This window comes from Hipposideros armiger, unplaced genomic scaffold (assembly GCF_001890085.2).
Source record: "Hipposideros armiger isolate ML-2016 unplaced genomic scaffold, ASM189008v1 scaffold_416, whole genome shotgun sequence".
In the NCBI taxonomy this organism is placed as follows: domain Eukaryota; kingdom Metazoa; phylum Chordata; class Mammalia; order Chiroptera; family Hipposideridae; genus Hipposideros; species Hipposideros armiger.
Genome location: NW_017731766.1, coordinates 434,406 through 455,686, shown reverse-complemented (window position 1 = coordinate 455,686; position 21,281 = coordinate 434,406). Strand labels below are relative to the sequence as shown.

Below are 21,281 nucleotides of genomic sequence, written 5' to 3'. Positions count from 1 at the left end.
GAGCTTTCCTAAGCCCAAAGTTCTATTTTGACAAATTTCAGAGAGGCAGATGTGAGAATCTGCCTACCCAATTCTGATAACTCAAAGAAGTTTTAACACCTGCGGGCTTAAATCCTGATAAATGTGGTTTATTCTCGTTCAATTTTGATCTGAATTATTGACTGAAGTCCCAGGCTGGGGAGACATGATTGATCTAATCTTTTCATTTGCTGGTTCGTGCAACTCAAAGCATGATGGGCAATGACTTGCTAAAGGTTTTTATGCACATCATGTAATTAGTAATTTGCAATTTCTGAATTCATTCTTAAATAATACCATAGAGGGCATTTGTTTTGGTTTCTTTCCTCAGGGCTGGAAACACTCCGGTCAAGTGTTTCCAATCTGCAGGGGTAGAGAGAGGGGAAGGACAGGTAACACGAGATCCAGTTTTCCCCTGGGGATTACACATGTTGTCAAGGGTGACGACAGTGCACATCACTAAGAGGGCAGGAAAGGGGTGGAAAACTCCACACAACCCTCTTCTTCATAATTTTCTAAAGCCCAGGATAGTGAGTAATAAATGTGCTACATCAGGTCAGATTTCAAGACCTATTGACTTAAAGGTTGCGATCTAAATCATCTCAGGTCATTGGGAGACTCATGGTTTCCTCTTGGTCCTGGGTTTTACCCCAACCTTGTCCCATAAGCTAATGAGGATGGGTTTGTACATACAGAACCACCCATTGTCCCGGTTCGGGGGTCAGAGGGAAATTACAATTTGCTTCTAGCTTTCAGCTAAAAGCCAAGAGGTCGAAGTTTGGTTTCTGTCCTCCTCAGGCGAGGTGCTAATGTTTTCATGCATCTAAAAATATAACAATTCTAGGAGATACTGACTCAAAAAGAGAATTTCTCAGTCTACTGACTTCAAATCCAGAATATAATCAGATCCACTCACAGGCATCAGAGACACACCATTTCTTTCACAGAACCTAACCCACTGCCTCTTATTGCTTTTTATTTAATTTGACTAAGAAGCCAGAAAGCTGATGGAATGCAGACCATATGGGCAGGACTCCCATGAACATGTAACAAAGGGGTAACAGGAAGAAGCATCACATTCAACTCCACAGAGATGCACGGAACACAGCCAATGACCTTTGTTTCTATGGATTCAGAGTTTGGTTTGGTTCTTGAGTGGTGGGAGCATGAAGGTAGTGCTCAAGTGGGTCTCTTGAAGTGAGGTAGGCTGGATGGGAAGGGTGCATGGATTGGCAAACATTAGTGAATCCATAAGTGGGAGTTCAGGCATGTTTAGTACTAACTAGCACTGGGTCTAGTAGCTGTGCTTAAAAAAATGCACTGGTGAAACTGAATTAGCAGTAATTATAAAAAATGATATAGTGAAAATAACAAAGTATATATATATAGATATAGATATAGATATAGATACATAGATATAGATATATAGTCAGCCCTCCACATCCCTAGGTTCCACATCCACAGATTCAACCAACCATAGATTGAAGATATTTGGGAAATAAACAAAACAAAACAAAATGTTATGTTGTTGCTGATCTGTACTGTGCAGTTAGGCCTATGATGGTTGTATCTGTACAGAACATGCACAGACTTTTTTTCTTGTTACTAGTCCCTAAAAAATATAACAACTATTTAATCAACATTGATATTATATTAGGTATTACAAGTAATCTAGGGATGATTTAAAGTATAAGGGAGAATGTACATAGATTATCTACAATTTTATATAAGGGACTTGAGCATCTGTACATTTTAGTGTCTGAGGAGGGGGTCCTAGAACCGATTCCCTCGGATACCCAGAGACGACTGTTGTAAGCATGCACCCGCTGTACACAACAAAGACAAAATAACTGATGCTATGGGCAGTGGTTACAACAAACATAAATGGCAAATAACTAATTACAACAAAAGGATTTATAAGCTCCAGCCAATTTCTTAATAGGACATCATTGATACTGAATAATCTGTCTCTGTTTAAATAGGACCAAGGAATTTGTTAACATTTGCTTCATCAGATAATTGGAAGAGGAGACTCCCTACGCACCCCTTCTTACTCATCTACATCTTGCATCTTTCAGACCTCAGTTCTAAAGCTCCTTCCACTGGTGAGTGTCGATGATTCTGCTTCACTACATCAGGTCCCTGACGTGCTCTCACAGCAATGCAGACCCTTTCCTCACTGCCCTTTCCATTTACAATTTTATGTTATTTCTACAGGTATTTGTTTAAGGTGTATCTTCCCTTTGGGATGTGGTCTCTGTGAGGGCAAGGAGCAAGCTTGATGGGAACTCAAGGAGTAGCTGCTGGTTTAGCAGGTGATTCCATTAGTCAGTGTTTAAAGGACATGTATCTCCTATTCCAGGCAGTTATAAGTACTCTGCATGAATTACTCCATCCATTCCTCTTCCTCATCCTTTGGAGTAGGGCTCTGATTCACTGAGTTAATAGCTGAGCAAGCTGAAGCTCTGAAAAATTAAATCACTTGCTGAAGTAACACAAGGGGTCTGAGTAAAATAAGGGATCTGAGATTTGAACCCCGACAGTTTAATTTCAGAGTCATCACACTTAGGATTGATAGTATACTAGGACCTCTTATATGTCACCTTGAAAGAGTGAAATTCCCTACTCGTTTGAGGGGAAGACATTTAAGAAAGATAAACATGCACCATGCAACTCAAGGAACAGTGCCAAGAACAGGGGGAGGCCAGAGATCAGAGCCTGAGCACAGAAAGGGGGAGGACGCAGGCAGCCCTGGCCCTTCATCAGGGCAAGGTGAAGGTCACACACCTCTCAGGCCTGGGGAAAGAAAGAGACCAAGTAGAAGGCAGACCTCTACGAGCCACCACCAAGTTACACAACTGGAGACATCCTATGTTCTACCTCTGGATTTTTCCTGCTAACTTGGTTTGACTGCAGTTTTAGGAAGAGTCCCTTTGTGAAATAAAAGGTTAGAGTTTAAAATAGGCTACCACAATATCTGAAGCCGTTACCTCCAGACTGCAGGAACTCTCAGGGTGAACCTATAAGCATCCGCCTTCCTGTGGGCTGAGGCCATAGTGGGCTCTGAAGCCAGGCTAACAGCAGATGGGGTGAAAGGCAAGCTCACCAAGTTTTGTAATCTTGGGCAAGACACTGAAACTTTCTGAGCCTCAGTTTCTCAACTGTAAAACTGGTATAGCGGGATCTGCCTTATTGGGTGGTTGAGAGAATTAAATGAGATGATTCATATAAAGCACCTAAAACAGTGCCCTATAAGATAAGCTCAAGGAATAGTAACTTTGATTATTATAGAAGCAAGCAGGTGAAGGAACTGAGCTAGGGCTGTATTATGATCGGGAGAGGCTTGGGATGCTAAGCCAGTTCTCAAATTAAACTGCTGTGGAAGTGGTGACAGAGGGGGACGCAGCAGATGCTCAACCACTCTGAGAACCAAACGAATGCATCGATACAGATGTGCGTCTCTGCGCTACAGCCATTGGGCAGGAAGCTTCCTATAGGATTCAGAGTGTGCAAATCTTCTAGTTTCAGTCTCCCAGGAAAGTATTTAAAGCTGAGACCTCATCAGTCACCTGCCTAAGAAGAGACTGTGAATAATGTTTCTTCCTGATGCTTCATCTGGGGACCTGGTTTGGTTTGCTCCTTACAGTGGGCAGAGCCAAGAGAGGTCACTCACAATGTCCCATTTTGTTACTTGACAAAGGATGAGTTCAAGTTTGGGAATGGAGAGTTTGCACCCATCAACAAAACTAGGTTTTCAGATTTATTTCTGGCTTCACTTATGGCAAATCTGCCTCTCTCCAAATTAAATGCATCTATAAAGCAAGTTTTATTATGATGATAATAACAGCACGAAATTACATTTTGTAGATAATCTTAGTACAGCAGCATTTTAAATTTCAGAGAAGATAAGAACATCTATATAGTTAAATCATGACAACATGGGTTTTGGAATCAGCTTTGAATTCTAGCTTATCTACTGATTAGCTGTGTGACCTTGGGTAAGTTCCACAGCTTAGCTGAGCCTCAGTTTCCTCATCTTCTATATGAAGCTACATTATATGAAGGTTTAAGACTGAGATAAGTTATGTTAGGATCCTACCACCATGTCTGGCACACACACAGGTACGTAACAGAAGGTAACCCTTGCTATGACAGGCACTAATTTATATACGTAGGTAGGCTAATTTTTTCTATTTTCCAGTTAGCCCCTTGCAATGGATGTTGTAGCTGAATGCATCCCACCCTTTGTACCAGCAGTAGACACTGACTCCTGCTCCAAGCGGGGAACTGGCTGTTTTCAGTATGGGTATTTCTCTTTCCCTTGCTACAGATTGGTTCAGGGATCGGAGGCCTAAGACAACTGAGCCAATGACAAGAAAGGAAAGGTTTGCCGCAAGCCTTTGGACAAAAACAAAACAAAACAAAACAAAAACGAACGAACAAAAAAATCCCCATCGTTCCTGCTGGGTGTGAATGAAGAACCACGGAGCCTGACTGCTACTGGCAGCCATCTCACTTCAGGACAAGATTCTGGTCCATCACTGGCAAGGTTTTGGCTGACTTGCTCTCCCACCAGCCTCATGCCTCGATGCATGCTTTGCACAGGCCACGTGCATTGAAGGTGGGTGGGTAATCAGAAGGACCTCATTAACACAATTCAAAATAATAATATTCAATTGTTTCAGATGAATGTCAACCTAGGACAGCGGTAGGTCATGTATAATTTATAATTATAAAATATTTTTTTCTTTTCAAAAATCAATGGTCTTGTGAGAAAAGCTGAATATTATCCTGCAGCAATATTACTTTAAAAAAAATGCCCTCCATTTATTTAAGTCACTTATGTTTTGTGAAAGGGCTTTCATATCTTTATCTCATTGCCTTCTAGAACATCAGAAGGAATTTGAAAGACCAGGTATAGGCTTCCTTGCCTCCTGGATAACAAAACTTAGGCCCAGGGAAATTCTTTTCCCAGAGATGCAGGACTTTTCAGAGGCTGACCTAGGCTGAGTGTCCTGGCTTCCTGAATCCAAATGGGACTCTGGGGCTTCCTCTGCCAACTTACAGAACTGAGGAAAGACATTTTAAAACAGTTTCACATGCAATCTGTGATTAAAATGTACAAGTCAGAGAGAAAAATCTAGGTTTATGTTGCAGCTTTAGTTAGTCCCAGCTCTACTACTAACTATAAAAGCTTATATAACCCTGAGCAAACAAACTGCTGACATTTCTGGGTTTCAGGTTCTGCATGTACAAATGAGACATCACATGAAAAATGAATTGTAACTACGTATGGTGATGGATGTTAACTGGACTTAGCGTGGTAATCGTTTTGCAATATATATTAACATCAAAACATTACACTGTACACCTTAGGCTAATATAATGTTACCTCAAAGAAAAATAAAACTAAGGAACTTAAGTTGTAAAAATGCAACTACAAATAAGAACTGTTAATTAAAAAAAAATGAGAGATGATGTTTTGAGGTGAGGTTTCCTGTTCTTAAGCTTGTGATATGCGCTGTGAATTGGGCAGTTAGTCTGAGACAACTACAGAATCCTTTGTAGAGCCTTAAGTCGCCAGCACTAGTCACTCAGGGTTAGTACTGAAGGCACAACTCATTTGTGTTTCCTGGGGGAGGTCCTAGCTACTCAGTGTGGCCCGCACGCAGGTCTCAGCATCTTTGGCATCCTCAGGAACTTGGTTAGAGATGCTGACTCTTGAGCCTCACCCTAGAGCCACAGAATAAGGATCTGCACGTTAACAAGACACCTAGGCAGCTCTTCTGCACATTGAAGATAGAGAAGCACTGGTTTAAATGATCTCTTAAAGTTCTAAAAGTCAGTGAGTAGAATTTCCTTTTTTTCTTAAATGGAATTTTCTAAGAGCCTTGGGTAGCTCTCCAAGAGTGCTAAACAAAGGCTTCATCCTCTCTATAGTAAAGGGTGGGGGAGCTAATTGGCAGTGTTTTTTGTGCTTCCCTGTGGAATGCTGAATTAATCACAACCAAGGTACCAACTAAGCCCTTGGGGAGACGGAGCTGGAAAAAGAACGATCAAATCCACCTCAGCCAGGGATCCCTTGTGCAGCTGCGGTCTGATGGCTTCTGTGCGTTTAGCCAATTACACGGTGAATTACCCCAGTAAGGATATGCCAAATGCACCATCCACGCTCACAGCCCAGCTCTCGTTAGGAGCACTGCTGTTAATCTGACACAGCCTTGTCAAACATCTGTCCGTTCCATTTTGCCACTAAATGACCCTCAGCTCTGAGATCTGCAGATGATGGTGCGTAATAACAGTGCCTACACCTTACAAAGGATAGGCTGCAGGTTGGGTGAGGAAAAGAAGAAAATGGCGAATTTAGGAAGACAGGAAAGAACATCTAACCCAACTGCCAGTCTGATGCTAAGGCTCTGTATCAAATAGTAAAAACTCTCAGAAAACAAACCAACAATACCTGGGTTGAAATCCCAGGTTTGCCTCTTATCAGCTGTGTGACTGAATCCGTCACTTGTCTCTGGGCCTCAGCCTTTGTCATCAGTCAAGCTTTAGAGGATTATAAGACTATCTAGTCAATTAGCAAGCTTTATAAACATCAGAGTCATTTGGGGGGGTTTGCTAAAATTTAAATTCTTCGGTCATCACAAATTCTGATACAATCAATCCGGAGATGGGCCTGGGGATCGGCATTTCTCTGAGGACGGGTGATCCTGAAGCTGTGTCTGAAGATGAGGCCCTACAGGTCGCTGCTGCGGGGCAGTGGGTGGTAAGGGACGATGCGAGTAGAGCACTTTTAAACTCCTGCTAAATGGTAGCTTTGAAAGCGGGTCAGACAGGGGGAGCTGCTTGCTCGCTGCCACACCAGAGGGTAGGAGCCCGGATGGGTCCTTTCCCACTGCACCAGAGTGGCTTTCTGTTTACTAGCATTTCTCAGAGTGCTTTGCTGGCACAGTGCAAGGGGCTGAGGGAGGGTGCAGGTCCAATTACTGTGCACTGTCAAGCGGAGGGATGAAATGTGATGTTGCGCAATGGGCAGGTTAAGCCTGCAAGCTGGAGTCTTTGTTATTTAATGGCTGTGTGTTCTTGGACTAGTCACTCCCCCTCTCTGGGTTTCAGTTTCTTCATTTATCAAATGAGAGGACTCTTAAATGTGCTTTGAAGGGTTAAGATAGTGTTGCTCTCTCTTGGCCATGTACAGCCTGGCTGGGCAGAGGTGCTCCTTGCTTCCTTTTCTGAGATGAAAGCGTTTCCTAAACATGCATTGGAAGGGAGCATCTCCCTCCTCTGAATCAGCAGCATGTATCTTCTGCATCATACACTATTCATTCTGATTGTCTCATGCTATCTAAAAGAATATTACAGGGACGCTGAACTATTCCATCAGACTGAGAGAGACACTGTCTGAATTTAGAAACAAACCTTAATAGGAAAAGTCCGAGTTCTGCCCTTGTGATCTCTTTCAGAGTAGCCATCAGACATTTTAGATGGTTACCGTTCATCTAACGCTCACTACCTGGCAAGAACTTTTCCATGGACTGCCTCCTGCAACCCTTAAAAACCCATATGTTGAGGGTGGAACTGTAAGCCTCACTTGACAAACGAGGAAACTGAGGCTCACTTACATAATGTAAGTGACAGTCCTGGGGCTAGAACTCAGGGTTGTCCGCAATCCAAAATCAAGCAGGACTGATTACGCTCGGTCTGCCTGTGCCCTTTAACCTCTGTGCAATTCTCTAGGAGCTGTAACTTGATAAACACTTGCTTAATGATCAATGCATTGGTGGTGTTCCTTGTAAATGTGTGCCCTTTGTCGGGAAAGTCTAATGTTACCCTGCAGTGGCTCCGAGGAGGGGAAGATAGTGCCGTGGAAAGACTCACACAGGAATACAGCCCATGTCTTTGGCTTCAGGGGGCCAAGATTGTCAGCTTCTGAACTAAACGCCCCAATTGATCCGATCCCTATCCCTCCTGGGCTGAGGATTTGCCATGCTCCGTAAAGTGGTATTCACTGCGAGGGCTCCTGCTGCAGGGCACTCTCAGGACGGCACCTGGAGTGTTGGCAGGCTTGCCCTTCACGACTGACTCAGAGAGCTTACTCCCCCGTGGGGAGTCACCGCAGGTGTCCTCAGTAGAGGAGGTCTGCGATGGTGTCCTTGAGCCCGTGCCACGTCCAGAAATTTTTCTGTAACAGAAGCTGGAAGGTGTGAGAGGCCAAGAGACAGCATGTTTATTGCTGAAGGAGAGTTCAGAATTATGTCACGGTCCATTTTGGTTCCGTCTCCCTAGGTGTCTTTGCCAAAATGAAACAAGCATCAGGCAACCCTGCAAACCTCTCCTCGGCAGAGACGTTAAAACATTCCTAATTTATTAGGAAGGCCAGGTTGCTGGAGGTGCTGTACTTGTTGTTTTACAGGATAATTTAATATTAATGGAAGGATGGTTAGTAAAAGTTTAATGCCAGTCTTTGATTCCCACAGCTGCCAATGGAACACAGTTTTCTTTCTTACTTTGTATTTTTCAACAGTTCAGGATCTTTCCAGAGTTTTCTCAGTAAACATTGTATTCATGATACTGGGGCTGTCACTACATTGCCTAGAATCTGAGATTGTATCAACTGCAAAATACACCATGAATTTATTGATAGGTATTGATAAAGGAGAACAGGAAATAAATGTTTATACTATATGTAAGTAATATATTAACTTTAGAAACTTTAAAAGGCAAATCTTTGTATCCAAATTGAAAACTAGTACACATTTCTCCTGAAAGACTATGCTATTAATAGTAACCCACCACAAAGTGGGTCTGACTTCCAGCACTGAGGTACCAGCATGGTGGCATATGCTGGTGCTGCTGTAGTTCAAATGCTAGAATGGAATTGAGTGCCCAAAGAGACAAAGTACTATTGGGCGCTTTGAAAACCACAAAGTGTGACATATATTTTTCTGCGGTTTTGTTTAGTGGTGACCTGGGAATTCTGACAGAATTAACGTATTTTCAAATATTAATGCCTTGGGGGCCGGCCGAGTGGCACATTGGTTAAGAGTTGGCTTGGGACGCCAGAGGGCCCCAGTTCGGATCCCACATATGAGGGCCAGTGACACTGCCCTCTACAGCTAAGATGCTGAACAACAGCTCAACCTGGAGCTGGAGCTGGGCTGCCGTGAGTCGCTGGCGACGGCGTAGGCTGCAGCCCCTGCTGCAGTGGGTAGCCATGGGCTACCGTATGTAGCCAGCAGCCAGCGTGAGCGGCCGTCCAGAATCTGGCAACTGATCTGCCTCACCCAGGAAGAGCACAATGATGGTGCCAACTTGGGCCAGTGAAGCAACATCCTCTACAACTAGACTGAAGAACAAAAGGACAGCAACTTGTCTGTTCCCCCTCCCCCAATTCCCCAATAAAAAATCTTAAAAAAAAAAATTAATGGTTTGGTTGTGATTCTCATTCTAGGAAAATGAGTCAGTACATTTTTGCCTCCTCGCCAGACAGGAGATGGCCAGCTTCACTGAATCAGAAGGGAATTACAGAGAAACTGACCACGCAGTGGAAAAGAAGACGGCAGGCAAATTCAAGGGCTTTGGTCCTGAGAATGTTTGCTGACGTCCTATGTGTCTGTTCCATTTTCTCACCTATACAGTGGGGCCCAAGGCAGCCTGCCCCATATCCTATAAGGGCATATTGATTATTTTGAATTAAAGTTACTTAAGAATTCTCCCATGAACGAAGGCAATCCTGACCTCTCTGTCCCTTCAAAGCAGGGGATAAATCTCCCATGTGATAGATGCCCTCCCTGCTCCTAGAGACACATTATCACAAGACTTATAAGAATCCAGATGAGAAAAGCCTGTATAAGCAAGCCTTGTACCACCTTTACTAACTTATTACCCAAGCCCTAGCACTGTTTAGGTTCCTCATTAACAGATAGCCACACCTTGTTAGATTCCTTTCTAATGAGCTCCGACTTTCTCTGCCTTGTCAGTTTCTTCAGCAATGCATTGTTCCTTTGTCTAAAACGTATAAAAAGGTGCCTGGTTCAATCATTTCTCTGAGTGTCATTTTACGATCTGAGCATCACCCTATTATAATGGTCCCATGTGCATGTATTACATTGTTTTTTTCTCCTTGTAATGTACTGTTACGTAGATTTCATTAGCCCAGCGAGAGGAACTAAAGGAAGGTAAGCAGAAGGAATCCGCCTCTTCCCTGGCACTGCCTCCTGTATATGGTGATTTCTGAGACAATTAAATGCGGTATCACGGGAAGCACAAGGAAACACTGTTAAGTGCTACACTGAGGCAATACGATATTATGTGTAACGGACTTGCCTGCTTGGTTATTTACCGCTTATTTTATAGTTTACCATTTCATTCTCTTCTAATTTATCCAATGGAAGAAGGGCTTCTTACATGAGTCATTTTTCGAGCTCGAATTGGGTCCAAAGTACTTATGTTTGTTCCAGACACAGGGAATTGTAGTATTTGTCTCTATAGATTTTTTTCCACATTTTTCTAAAGTGAAACTTGTTAAAGAATGATTCTTAACCACAGAGTACGATATATATACCCTGTGCAAGGGTTTGTTAATTTTAAAGTATAAGCAATTGCGTGTAGTAGAAATAAAAGATAGGTTTGTTAGAAATGAGGCTACTTGACCAATAAATTTCAGAAATACTCAGTAAACATTCTAGAACTATATGATTTTTAAAGATGGGTTAGATCTAGGAGATCACATCTTTTTTTTTTTTTTGGCAAGACAAGTTGAGTTGGCTGATGTTACAAATATGGCTTGTTAAGTGTCAGAGCTGATACTTGAATCTTGAGCCTCTTGAGTTTCAAACTACTGCACTAAGTTAGAAGATTATTAGTATTTTTTCCATGGGGACCTGTGCCTGCAGGGGGCCATGAACAGTGCTGCTGAAGGTATGCTCAAGCTTGGAAACCAGTATTAGAAGTCTCTTTAACTATCACTGGAATCCTCAATCTCTGGTGACAACCTCAACAGGAATGCTGAACAGCATGGATCTACTTCCCAGTGAAGAGCAGCTGCTGTTCAGTCGAGACCATTACCTCCGCCCTCCCACGTTCTTTCCTTCTTCCTTTTCTCCCTCCTTAACTCCCTTCCTTTCTACTTCCTTCTTTCTGATGGCAATGATTATTAGAATACAAGATAAGCAATACTTATTAGAAATGAGCATGTACTATTCATATGTAATTATCTTGTGTTACTCTGGTTAAGTGACATATGAAGAACTGGGAAAGTAAGTCGTGTTTGTGTGTGGTTTGTATGTATATGGGTGTGGTAGGTATAGTGAGGTATAGTGTGTGTGTGAGAGTGAGAGAGAGTGAGAGTGAGAGAGAGTGAGAGAGAGAGAGAGAGAGAGAGAGAGAGAGAGAGAGAGAGAGGGACTCCACACTGGAAAATCAGGTGAGGCTATATATACATACATACACTTAATTTCTTAAATCTTAAAAAGTAATATATACTCATAACACTACAATATATAGTTCAAACACTACAGAAACTTATATAAAGTGAAAAACAGAAGTGTTCCTACCATCCCATCTCATTCTCCAAATATAATCACTGGGAAGACAGGTTTAAAAAAATAATGCAATAACGCTTGTGCTATAGGAAAACTATCAAGTTGAACATTTTTTTGCACCAACAAGATGGTGTTTCAAGATGGTTTAAATGTAAAACATGAAACATGAAATTAAGTATAAAAATAAATTTAGAAGACTGTATGCTTAACTTAGAGTTTCAAGAGGAATTTCTATCCATTCTGGAAAACATAGAAATAACAAAAGTACCAATAATTAGACAATATAAAAATTAAAAACTTGGTATGGCATGAATGAGAGCTTAGGAAAGTATCTGCAATGCACACACTAATAAATGGTCAATATCGTTGCGATGTTGTAGTTTGCTTTTATTATTCTCTTGATTCAACTTGGTAAGTTTATCTAAGGATATTTTTTCTCCCGTGATATTCATTAGTGAAGTGGATCCAGTTTCCTTCATGTAACTTTTGTTTTTTTAGACATGGTTTTGGCACTTTATTTACTTTATGCTACTTTCTAAATCATTGGGAAGTTTTTTCTGTTGTCTGCTATGATCTGTAAGAATTTAAATACTACTGGAGGTGTCTGCTTCCTAATGTTTGCCTTGATTTATTGGTGAAACCTTCTAGACCAGATGCCCGTTGGATGTGGGAGCTACATTTCTCTATCTCTTTAGTTTCATCTTCAGTAATTGGTCTGTCATTGGTTTCTCTTTCTCCTTGGGGCAGTTTTGCTAATTTATATTTTCTAAGGATATCATGTATTTTATCCACATTTTTCAAGATCTTTACATAATTTTACTTTCACCTTTCTATATAATTATTATGCTTCATAAAATTTTTACTTTGGTGTATCCATATTGGTTTCCTCTTTGCTTTTTTAACATGTATATTTTTCTTAATCAATTATCTCCCTATTTTACTTAACTTTCTTTTTAAAAACTGATTTATCTGAACATTATTTTGTTTTGCTTTTTTAATTGATCTTGATGAATACTTCCTTCTGCTTCTTTTAGATAGGTTGTTGCTTTTTTAACTTCTTCAACTGCACATTTAATTCACACTTTAAAATTATTTGCTAGAAAGTTGTTTGAAGCTACAACTTTTTCACTGTTAACTATTTTAGCATCCCATCAGATTAATTATGTAGTATATTATATTAAATTGCTATTATTTTCTAAATGTTCTTTAATTTAATTTTTATTATATCTTTGACATAAGTTATATAAGATGAGTTTATACAATTAAGCTTTAACATACCACTTATGAAATATTTATCATTTTCTCTTTTTTATTTCCTATCACTTTAATTTATTTGGGTGCTATTCAATTTGGATTTTACACATTATATATGAATTATTCATCAATAATTATATCTTTATTTTGGATAGCAATTTTTATACAAAATCTGTCAAAGTTTCTTTACCTTCAATTCATCTTTGTGGAGTAATAACATTCAGTCCTATTGTCCTTTAGATTTGTATTTGCCTCATTTGTTTTTGTCTGTGACTTTACTTAGAACATTTTCCAATTCTTTTGTTTTAGCAGGATTTCTAATAAATAGCATATGTTGGGTTTAGCTGCTTAATTCAATCTGAGGATCTTATTCTTTTGAGAGGTGAGATGATATATGCTCTAATTGTAACAGTGAACACAAGCTTGGTCTTAATTCTATCATCTTAATTTCTGCTCTCAGTTTGCTGTTCAAGTGTCCTTAGCCTTATTTCTGATGCCTAGCTTTAGTGACATTACCTGCCTCTTTCTGTAGCCTATTTCTTTCTTATTATCTAGGGTTTCTATAACATGAATTGTAAGTTTTTGATTCTTCTACCATACTGGTCCTCAGACGTCCATGCTTCCGTGTATACCGCAAAGATCGGAGGGATAAAAATGTAGATCCCTCACCTTTCCAATGAAATATTTTGACTGAAATGTCTCCAGTGGAACTGACTGTTTAAGTAAGGTTCCAAAGTGACCCTGATGTAGGCCGCCTATGGTAGACCCTTTTAGAAACACTAGCTCAGTAGTCATGTTAATTTAACAAATCTCCTTAATCTTTAACTTCTCCATTCATCAACTTTAAAAATAAAGGGCAAATACTGAGTCCTTGTTATGAATTAGAAAACAAACACTATTTCCCTCCTCAACAACATCCGTCCTAATTTTTGTACATAGTTTCAGTATTAGTTAAAAAATATTTTAATTATCTTTTATTCTGTAACTTTAGTTTTTGAAGTTGTATAGCTTTAGGTCTACCTGCTATCTTTAGTTCTAAATGATAGCATACTAGCTGTTCCTATTCTAAAATCTCATATTTTACCTATTTTAAATGGCTAGGCCTTTTTTATTAAGCTACTATTTTATTTTTTAAATAAATACAGGCTCACTGATTCTGTGTTCCCTAAGATCTTGCATATTGAGGGTAGGCCGTCTTTCTTCTGCCTTTATATATCAATAGTAACGTTCTTAGGTTATATTTTCTTCCCCTCTAAACCCTGTCATATTTTCCCATTGTCTTATAAAATTTAATATTGCAAAAAAAGATAGTTCGAGACCTAACTTTTTTTATCTTCCTTGTAGGTCATTCACATTTTCTAACTGGAAGTTTAGAATTTGCAAATGGATATAAGCTGGTAATGAGATTCTATATTTTTTATCTTGGAACCTAGTGTATCCTTTTGGTCTACTGGTTGATTTCATTATAGATATGCATACGTATATAATATATAGCATAGTAGTTAAAAGTTTAGCCTCTAGTCGTATTTTCTGTTCAACCATTTGTTAGCTGTCTAGCCCTAAGTTAATTACACTCTCTGGGTATGAGTTAATCATTTGTAAATTTATAACAATATAAGGTAATAATAGGGACTTATGTTATGACATAATATATGCAGTGTCTAAGCACATAGAAGGCATTCAAGAAGTATTTATTAGTGTGATACTGTAATTAATGTCAGATTTAAATACAATCATGTGTCACATAATGATTTTTCAGTCAACAATGGACAGTGTATAAGAATTATAATAGAGATTATAATAGAGCTGAAAAGTTCTACTGCCTAGTAATATAATCATTCTAATGTCTTAACGTAACACATTACTCATGTGTTTGTGGTGATACTGGTATGAACAAACCTACTGCCAGTTGTATAAAAAAGTATAGCATGTATAATTATGTACAGTACATAAAACGACGATAATAAGCGACTATGTTACTGCTTTATGTATTTACCATACTATACTTTTAACCATTATTTTAGAGTATATTCTTTCTACTTATTAAAAAAAGAAGTTTGCTGCAAAAGAGGATGCCATGTTATGCCAGCAGCAGCCTCATAAATCTCCTGTTTATTGCATCTCTTGATTGCATTATTTTCTTTTGTGCTTGATTTAGTCTTGTGTTGTTTTTTTGTACAATAACATGGTGTATAGGTTTGTAGCCTAGAAGCAATAGACTGTACCATATAGCCTAGCTGTGCAGATGGTACAGGCTGTACAATCTAGGTTTGTGTAAGTACAGTCTATGATGTTCTCACAGTGACAAAATCGCCTAACGATAGATTTCTCTGAATGTATCCCCCCTCCCGTTGTTGACGGGTACATGGCTGTACATATAATTTTTCTATTCCATTTTTTCCATTCTGTATTTCACTCACGTCATGGCTGTTCATGTTTAATCCACTGTACTTGTCCTTTACATTTATTATGTTTTCTCTAAATGGTTTTTATCTCTATATCTCTTTTCCTCTGCATTTGGCATGTTTTTCTACAGCCTGAACTTTGTGTTACTGCCCTGATTTTTTTGCCATACTGATTTTCTCTTTCTTACTATTTTATATGTAGTTATTAGTTTCTATAAAGATTGCTTTGCCTTCATTTTTGCCTTTTTAATTGCCTCTTGTTTCATCTCATTGTTGACATTTCATTTCATATTCTCTTTCAATTTTTGGTAAGAAAATAAAACTTTTGTTATGAAAAATTTTAATTTATCCTGAAGTACTTTTTTTTCCAATAAAAGAGTCATTATTTGTCTTTTGCATGCTGAATTCTGAGAGAGAGAGAGAGAGAGAGAGCGAGAGAGAGAGAGAGAGAGAGAGAGAGAGAGAGAGAGATTGACTGACACTCGTTGGTAGTTTTCCTGTACAGCTGCCATGCTGGTTCTTTGTTCAGATGCTTTATTTTGATGTGGACCTTTTTATAGGGTTTTCTCATTTGCTCAAATAGAGCTTGGGTAGATTTCCCTGGATTCTGCTTGTACCAATGCTGGCCCCGCTTATGCAGTTCTGCCTCACTGCAGAGCCTCAGTTTGAATTGGGTGCTGTTTGCTTTTGTTTTGTTCTTCTAGTGCTGTCTCACTGTCTATGCCTTTTGGACAGAGAGGAGAAAAATTGCACATGGGGTTTTGAATACTTCCATCTCCACTACTCTAGCACTTTTCACAACTGAACACAGACACCAGTTTTCTGTTTCTTTGTCATTTTAAGGGCTAGGTGGTGTGGGCATGTGTGTGTGTGAATGTGTGTGTGCGCGTGTGTGTACTGCCATGTTGTTCTCATATGGCACTAGCAGGTATGTAAACTACAGAACTTTTCTAGGGAACAAATCGGTAATATGTATCACCATTTTAAAGGCACATATTTTTAGACCCAGAAATTCCATTTTAAGAAATAGATTGAGTCAATAGTGTGCAAATACGTCAGCAATGGGAGGCTTATGTTAGAGATGTTTATAATGGCAAACCACTTAGAAACAATGACAACAGGTGCTCTTTACATAAATTATGGTACATCAATTCAATCAAATGCCTTGTAACTATGAGAAATGATAGTTATACTTAAAGATACAAAATAAGTGGAAAATAGCAGTATACACAATAGCAAAACACACTTATTTATGTAAAACTATGTCAGTAGTTGTGAATAAAAGCCAGTGTCAACAATAATTATATCTGGGTGTAGGGGTTTGGGTGGTTTTCACTGCCTTTTGTACATTTTTAAAAGTGATCATGAATTAGTTCTATAATTAGAAAAATAGTAATAGAGCTGAAAAAGGAAAAACTGAGAAAGACACACACTGCCTGTGAGCACCTCCTGAATAATGACAACTATTTATTGAGTGCTCTTTGTCTGAAACTGTGAATGGCCCTGAACAGTTATCTCATTTAATCCTCTCAGTAGCTCCATGAGGCAGAAATTAGTGTTTCACTTTTCAGTTGAGGAATTTGAAAGATGGAAAGGTTAAACATGTCTAATGTCACACAGCTCGTAAGAGATCATGTGCGAATGTGAGCCAAGTTCAGCCTGATTCTAAGCGGCACTGTCTTCCTGGTAGACCTTGCTGCCTCTGAGGATTGTCACATACACCTTGATGCTTTTATACGTTACAGGTTTAACAGCTCATTATTCACACTTTTGAATACCCATTCTTATTTCATACTTTAAATATGAATCTAAAAGAGAATTCAAGGGGCAGAATAAAGACATACCCAACAAAGAAAAGTATAAAAGCAGAAAACATTAAAATTCATATTTCATTGTAAATCATTGAGCATTCTCTAGAACGTGGTATCAGAGAGTATCATTAACTCTTTCAAGACATGAACTGAAAAATTTAATGCACAAAAAAGGCAAATTCTCTTTAAAATATCCTCATGATCTGAGGATTTTCCTGAATTTTCATGTAACTCTACCCAATAATTAGGCCAATCATGTAGTATACTTTCATTCTGCTTTTGAAAATTGCAACATTCTTCAACCGTTTTCATTATAAACCCAAACTCTGACTATCAAACATGTTTTCTTCCAAAGGATAAGCATTCTACCCAGAAAACTGCCCAATCAAATCAGTCTACTTAAATTTCAAAAAGAGTAGCTAGAATTAGAAACCAGAAACAGTAGCAATAATATAAATGAGGTTTTCTGAGGGAACAGACATAGTAGGGACTGGGTGTTTAGGGGATTAGGACTAAAATAGTGACTAACAAAAGCTCAAACATCTCTCCTCCTAAAATCTACTTAGTACCATTTATCAGACTGTTACTATATGTTACATAACAAGCAATGAAGTTAAAAAGCACTTAAAATATCAAAACAAAGTAGCAATTTGATAGGATCACCATTCTTGTCCCCTGACCCACAGGCAATAACAATGAAGTATCAAGGAATTTGGGGTCAGAGCAAGAAAATTAAGGAAAGAACATGAGACTTCAAAGATACAATATTGACAGATCATCTGGCATCAAGTCCTCATAAGAAAGATCACAAGAATTTAATATCATTCACTGCCTCACCAAGAAATAGAAATTAAAAACAAAACAAACAAAACAAAACAAAAAAAACAGGAGTTGAATAACTATGGGATGATAAGGCGGAATGGTGATGATTATCATCCCCCTCCTCCTCTCCCAATATGAAGGGCAATATGAATGACAATTTGCCAATTCAGAATTGCAAACATGGGGATTCAGAAAGTAAATTCTAAGTATTAGCCAAAATAGGCTTTCTTTGGAAAAGTTCGCCGAAGTCAAGAGTTTTGATCAGGAGCAATCTCAATTATTGCCTCTTGTCTATCAACAGTGCTACACCTGTCTAGATCACACTTATTTGCAAAATAAATAACAACAACGCAACAAGGACTTGATGCAAACATAACATTCCTAGACACAATAATTAAGGACAAAAAACAGGTCCCTGAATTCAGAGTCATCCAATAGAAGGAATGCACAATTCACCACCTATTCCATTAACCCAAAGAAACACAACAGGAAAACGGAGGCGTGCCAGAGAATGTAATGACACTGTCCTCTCAATACAAATGAAAAGGTATCTCAAGATATGACCCACTTGGTTTCTCTCTCTAGCACAACAATAATGACTGAATGGCACACTGAAGCTTAGCTTTATCACGGCTATATTTAAAAAAAAAAAAAAAAACAAAAAAACACCAGGAAAACCCCGTTAGGGTCTCACAAAAACATTTAACTTATCCAAAGTCTGTGGGTACGAGTCCACAGGTTATCTGCAAAGGCCCCATACATTATTTTAAAGGGAACAGCTAAACAAATTGGCTTGAACAGAAATACAAATAAATGGATTAAAAACTGGCTATCTAACCGTATACAGAGAGAAATCGTAATTGGTAGTCCGTCTAGTTGGGGAGAAGTTTCCAGTTGGGTCCCACAAGGATCGATATAGGGTCCCATTTTGTTTAATATCTTTATAAAAAATCTGGAAGACAAAGTAGAGAACGTGCTAATTAAGTCGACTGATGCCACTAGATCAGGATTAGTGGTTCAAGTAAATTGGACATAGATAAATGCTACTGGTCTTTAGAAAGACCGATGATCACAGAGAATAGAACTTCTGATTAGTTATCTTTTAAATGTATTATTTAAAAAAATGAATTCCAAGCACTAGAAATAAATAGATTTAAAAGATCTTAGTGGCTTTGCATAACAAAAGATTAGGCACAGTGGGTACATACAGAGATACAACACTCATAAATGTAGAATGAAGAAGGCCCCCAAATGGAGATCTTTTTGGTACAGCTTTATTTGGAAATCTGGTGGTTGTAGTTCACTCAATTATAAAAATATTGGAGTCATGTCAGATATGAAAGAATCAACGGGGTGGAAAAGCAGAAGTAACTAAATTCTCAAATGCATACATACTGAATTACTGGCAGAAAAATAAACAAGGAAACAACACAAAGCTTAAATGAAAAAAGGGAGAGCTGAAAACTTGGAGACATGAGCAAGAAAAGTGGGTGAAATTAATCAAAAACAAATTCTATAAACACACACACACACACACACACGTAGAAGAATGCAAGGGATAATAGGAAGGATTCTCCTAACACTAGGAAAGAGATTATATTTTTTTGAACTACTCCAGTAGACACTTGGGGGAAAAAAATCAGCAGACCTCTTGTTGATTTGAGGTTTGTTTAAAAAAATATTAGTATTTTACAACTTAATTTGTCATGTAAAAACAACTGCTAAATTGACACTGCTTGTCAGCCACATAGTCTCATGTGTAGACCGGTGGGTTTTTCAGGTGAAATGAGTATATAAACTAACGGGGAATCAGCTTTTTAATTTCATATTATTTTTTTTTTCACTTGCTAGCACACTGGATAAGGACTGGAAAATTCAGCTAAAGTCTCAGAAATTTTGTTAACTTTGCTATGCAACCTGGATATTTCACTTTCCTTAAGGGTCTGAGTTTCTGCATCAGTTAAATGACTGAATAGGAATTAAGAGTGGCAAATATTCTTGTTAAAATAAAAACTAATACAGAGAAGAAACTAACACAGAGAAGAGATGAGAAAAACGTGAGGCATGCCTGCTGTGGAAGTCAGCTGGACTCCTGCCCAGGTGGCCTTCGATCCCTCCCTGACCTCAAGGAAGGCCATGGCATAAAAATCACTTTACATGATCTGACTGTTGCTCCCATCTCTAGGAAACCATCAAAAGAAGGATAAAAAAGTCAATCCCTTCCCTCCGGACTGATTTTTCCAGAGCAGCCAACAATACTTCGTTGATTATATGTGCCCTGTCTTTGGGGGAGAGGGGACTTTAGAATTGCAATTGAAAAGAAGGGACCTTCCTGATAAAAAAGTGAGTGGCATTATTCATGATGCTGTCACAAAGGGAAGCACTGAGCCATCAGAACCCACTGTGCATCTACCCTAGCTTTTCCTGCCGGGTTAAAAAGGAACCCAGGTGAGTCTGGAATTTTAGAGGGTCACCTTTTTGTTTTAATCTAAACAAAATAGCTGTAAGTGTTCTGGCCTAAGGGATAGCTGATAAAAGCTTGAGGAAGTCCATTTGCTGTAGGTTTTTACAGCTAATACCTGTTGATAAATGGTTTCCTTGCTTTGACTTGAAAACCTTGGACCTGAAACATTCCTCTCTAGATAATTCTGTCTCTTCGGAATGGGGTTGCACAAGCAAGCATTGCCAGTAGGTCTGGAGGCTGTACAATTTATTTTAAAAAGTAATAACGTCTACTGTTTATAACACTTGAACACGTTATGAATATTGACCACGTACTAAGTGCTTACTATGTGCTGAGGACTGTTACCCTCTCTATACATTATCACAAACAATCTTCACAAAAACTTACGAGAAAGGAATTAACCAGATTTTACAGATGAGGAAACTGAAGGTCAGCAACGCTGATTTTTTTCTTTTTTTCTTTTTTTTTTTGCCTATCATCATACAGCTATTAACTAGAGGGTAAATCTTGAACTGACTCCAAAATATTCAGCAACACTGTGCTAAAGCATAGCTCCTCATGTCCACACGTTATGCTTGCTGATCAAAGAAAGTGGGTGGAGAAAAACACTTGCCTGAAGAAGAGTTTTAAGAATGGGTCAAACATCTTATTGTTTCTGGGCCTCAGTTTCTCGTGTTTAAAATCAGGGAAGCGGACTAGAGCGGTGCTTTTAGCTCAGTGATGTGGACGTTTGGACATGGGTCATTCATTGCTGTGGGGGCGGTCCTGTGCCTTGCAGGGTGTTCAGCAGCACCCCCGACCTCTACCCACTGGATGCCAGTAGCAGTCCCCTGCCCCCAGTTTTAACAACCCAAAATATCTAGACATTGCCAAAGATCCTCTGGGAGAAAATGTGCCTGCGTTTTGAGGACTGCTGTCCTAAAAGACGGCCAGGTATCTTTTTTGTTCTCTCACAGTCTAT

The 21,281-nt window shown here is 39.0% G+C and overlaps 1 protein-coding gene across 2 annotated transcripts in view; it reads right to left on the bottom strand.

The window, feature by feature from the left end:
• The window catches only part of GABRB2 (gamma-aminobutyric acid type A receptor subunit beta2), a 218,847-nt gene that overhangs the window by 15,384 nt on the left and 182,182 nt on the right, over positions 1–21,281 (bottom strand). The window contains exon 9 of one of the 2 annotated variants that reach the window (XM_019664092.1): positions 18,695–18,808. The exons of the other annotated variant lie outside the window; for it this stretch is intronic. Coding sequence (XP_019519637.1) covers positions 18,695–18,808 — 114 coding nt within the window. The remainder of the gene's footprint in view (positions 1–18,694; positions 18,809–21,281) is intronic. 2 annotated transcript variants of the gene reach the window in all.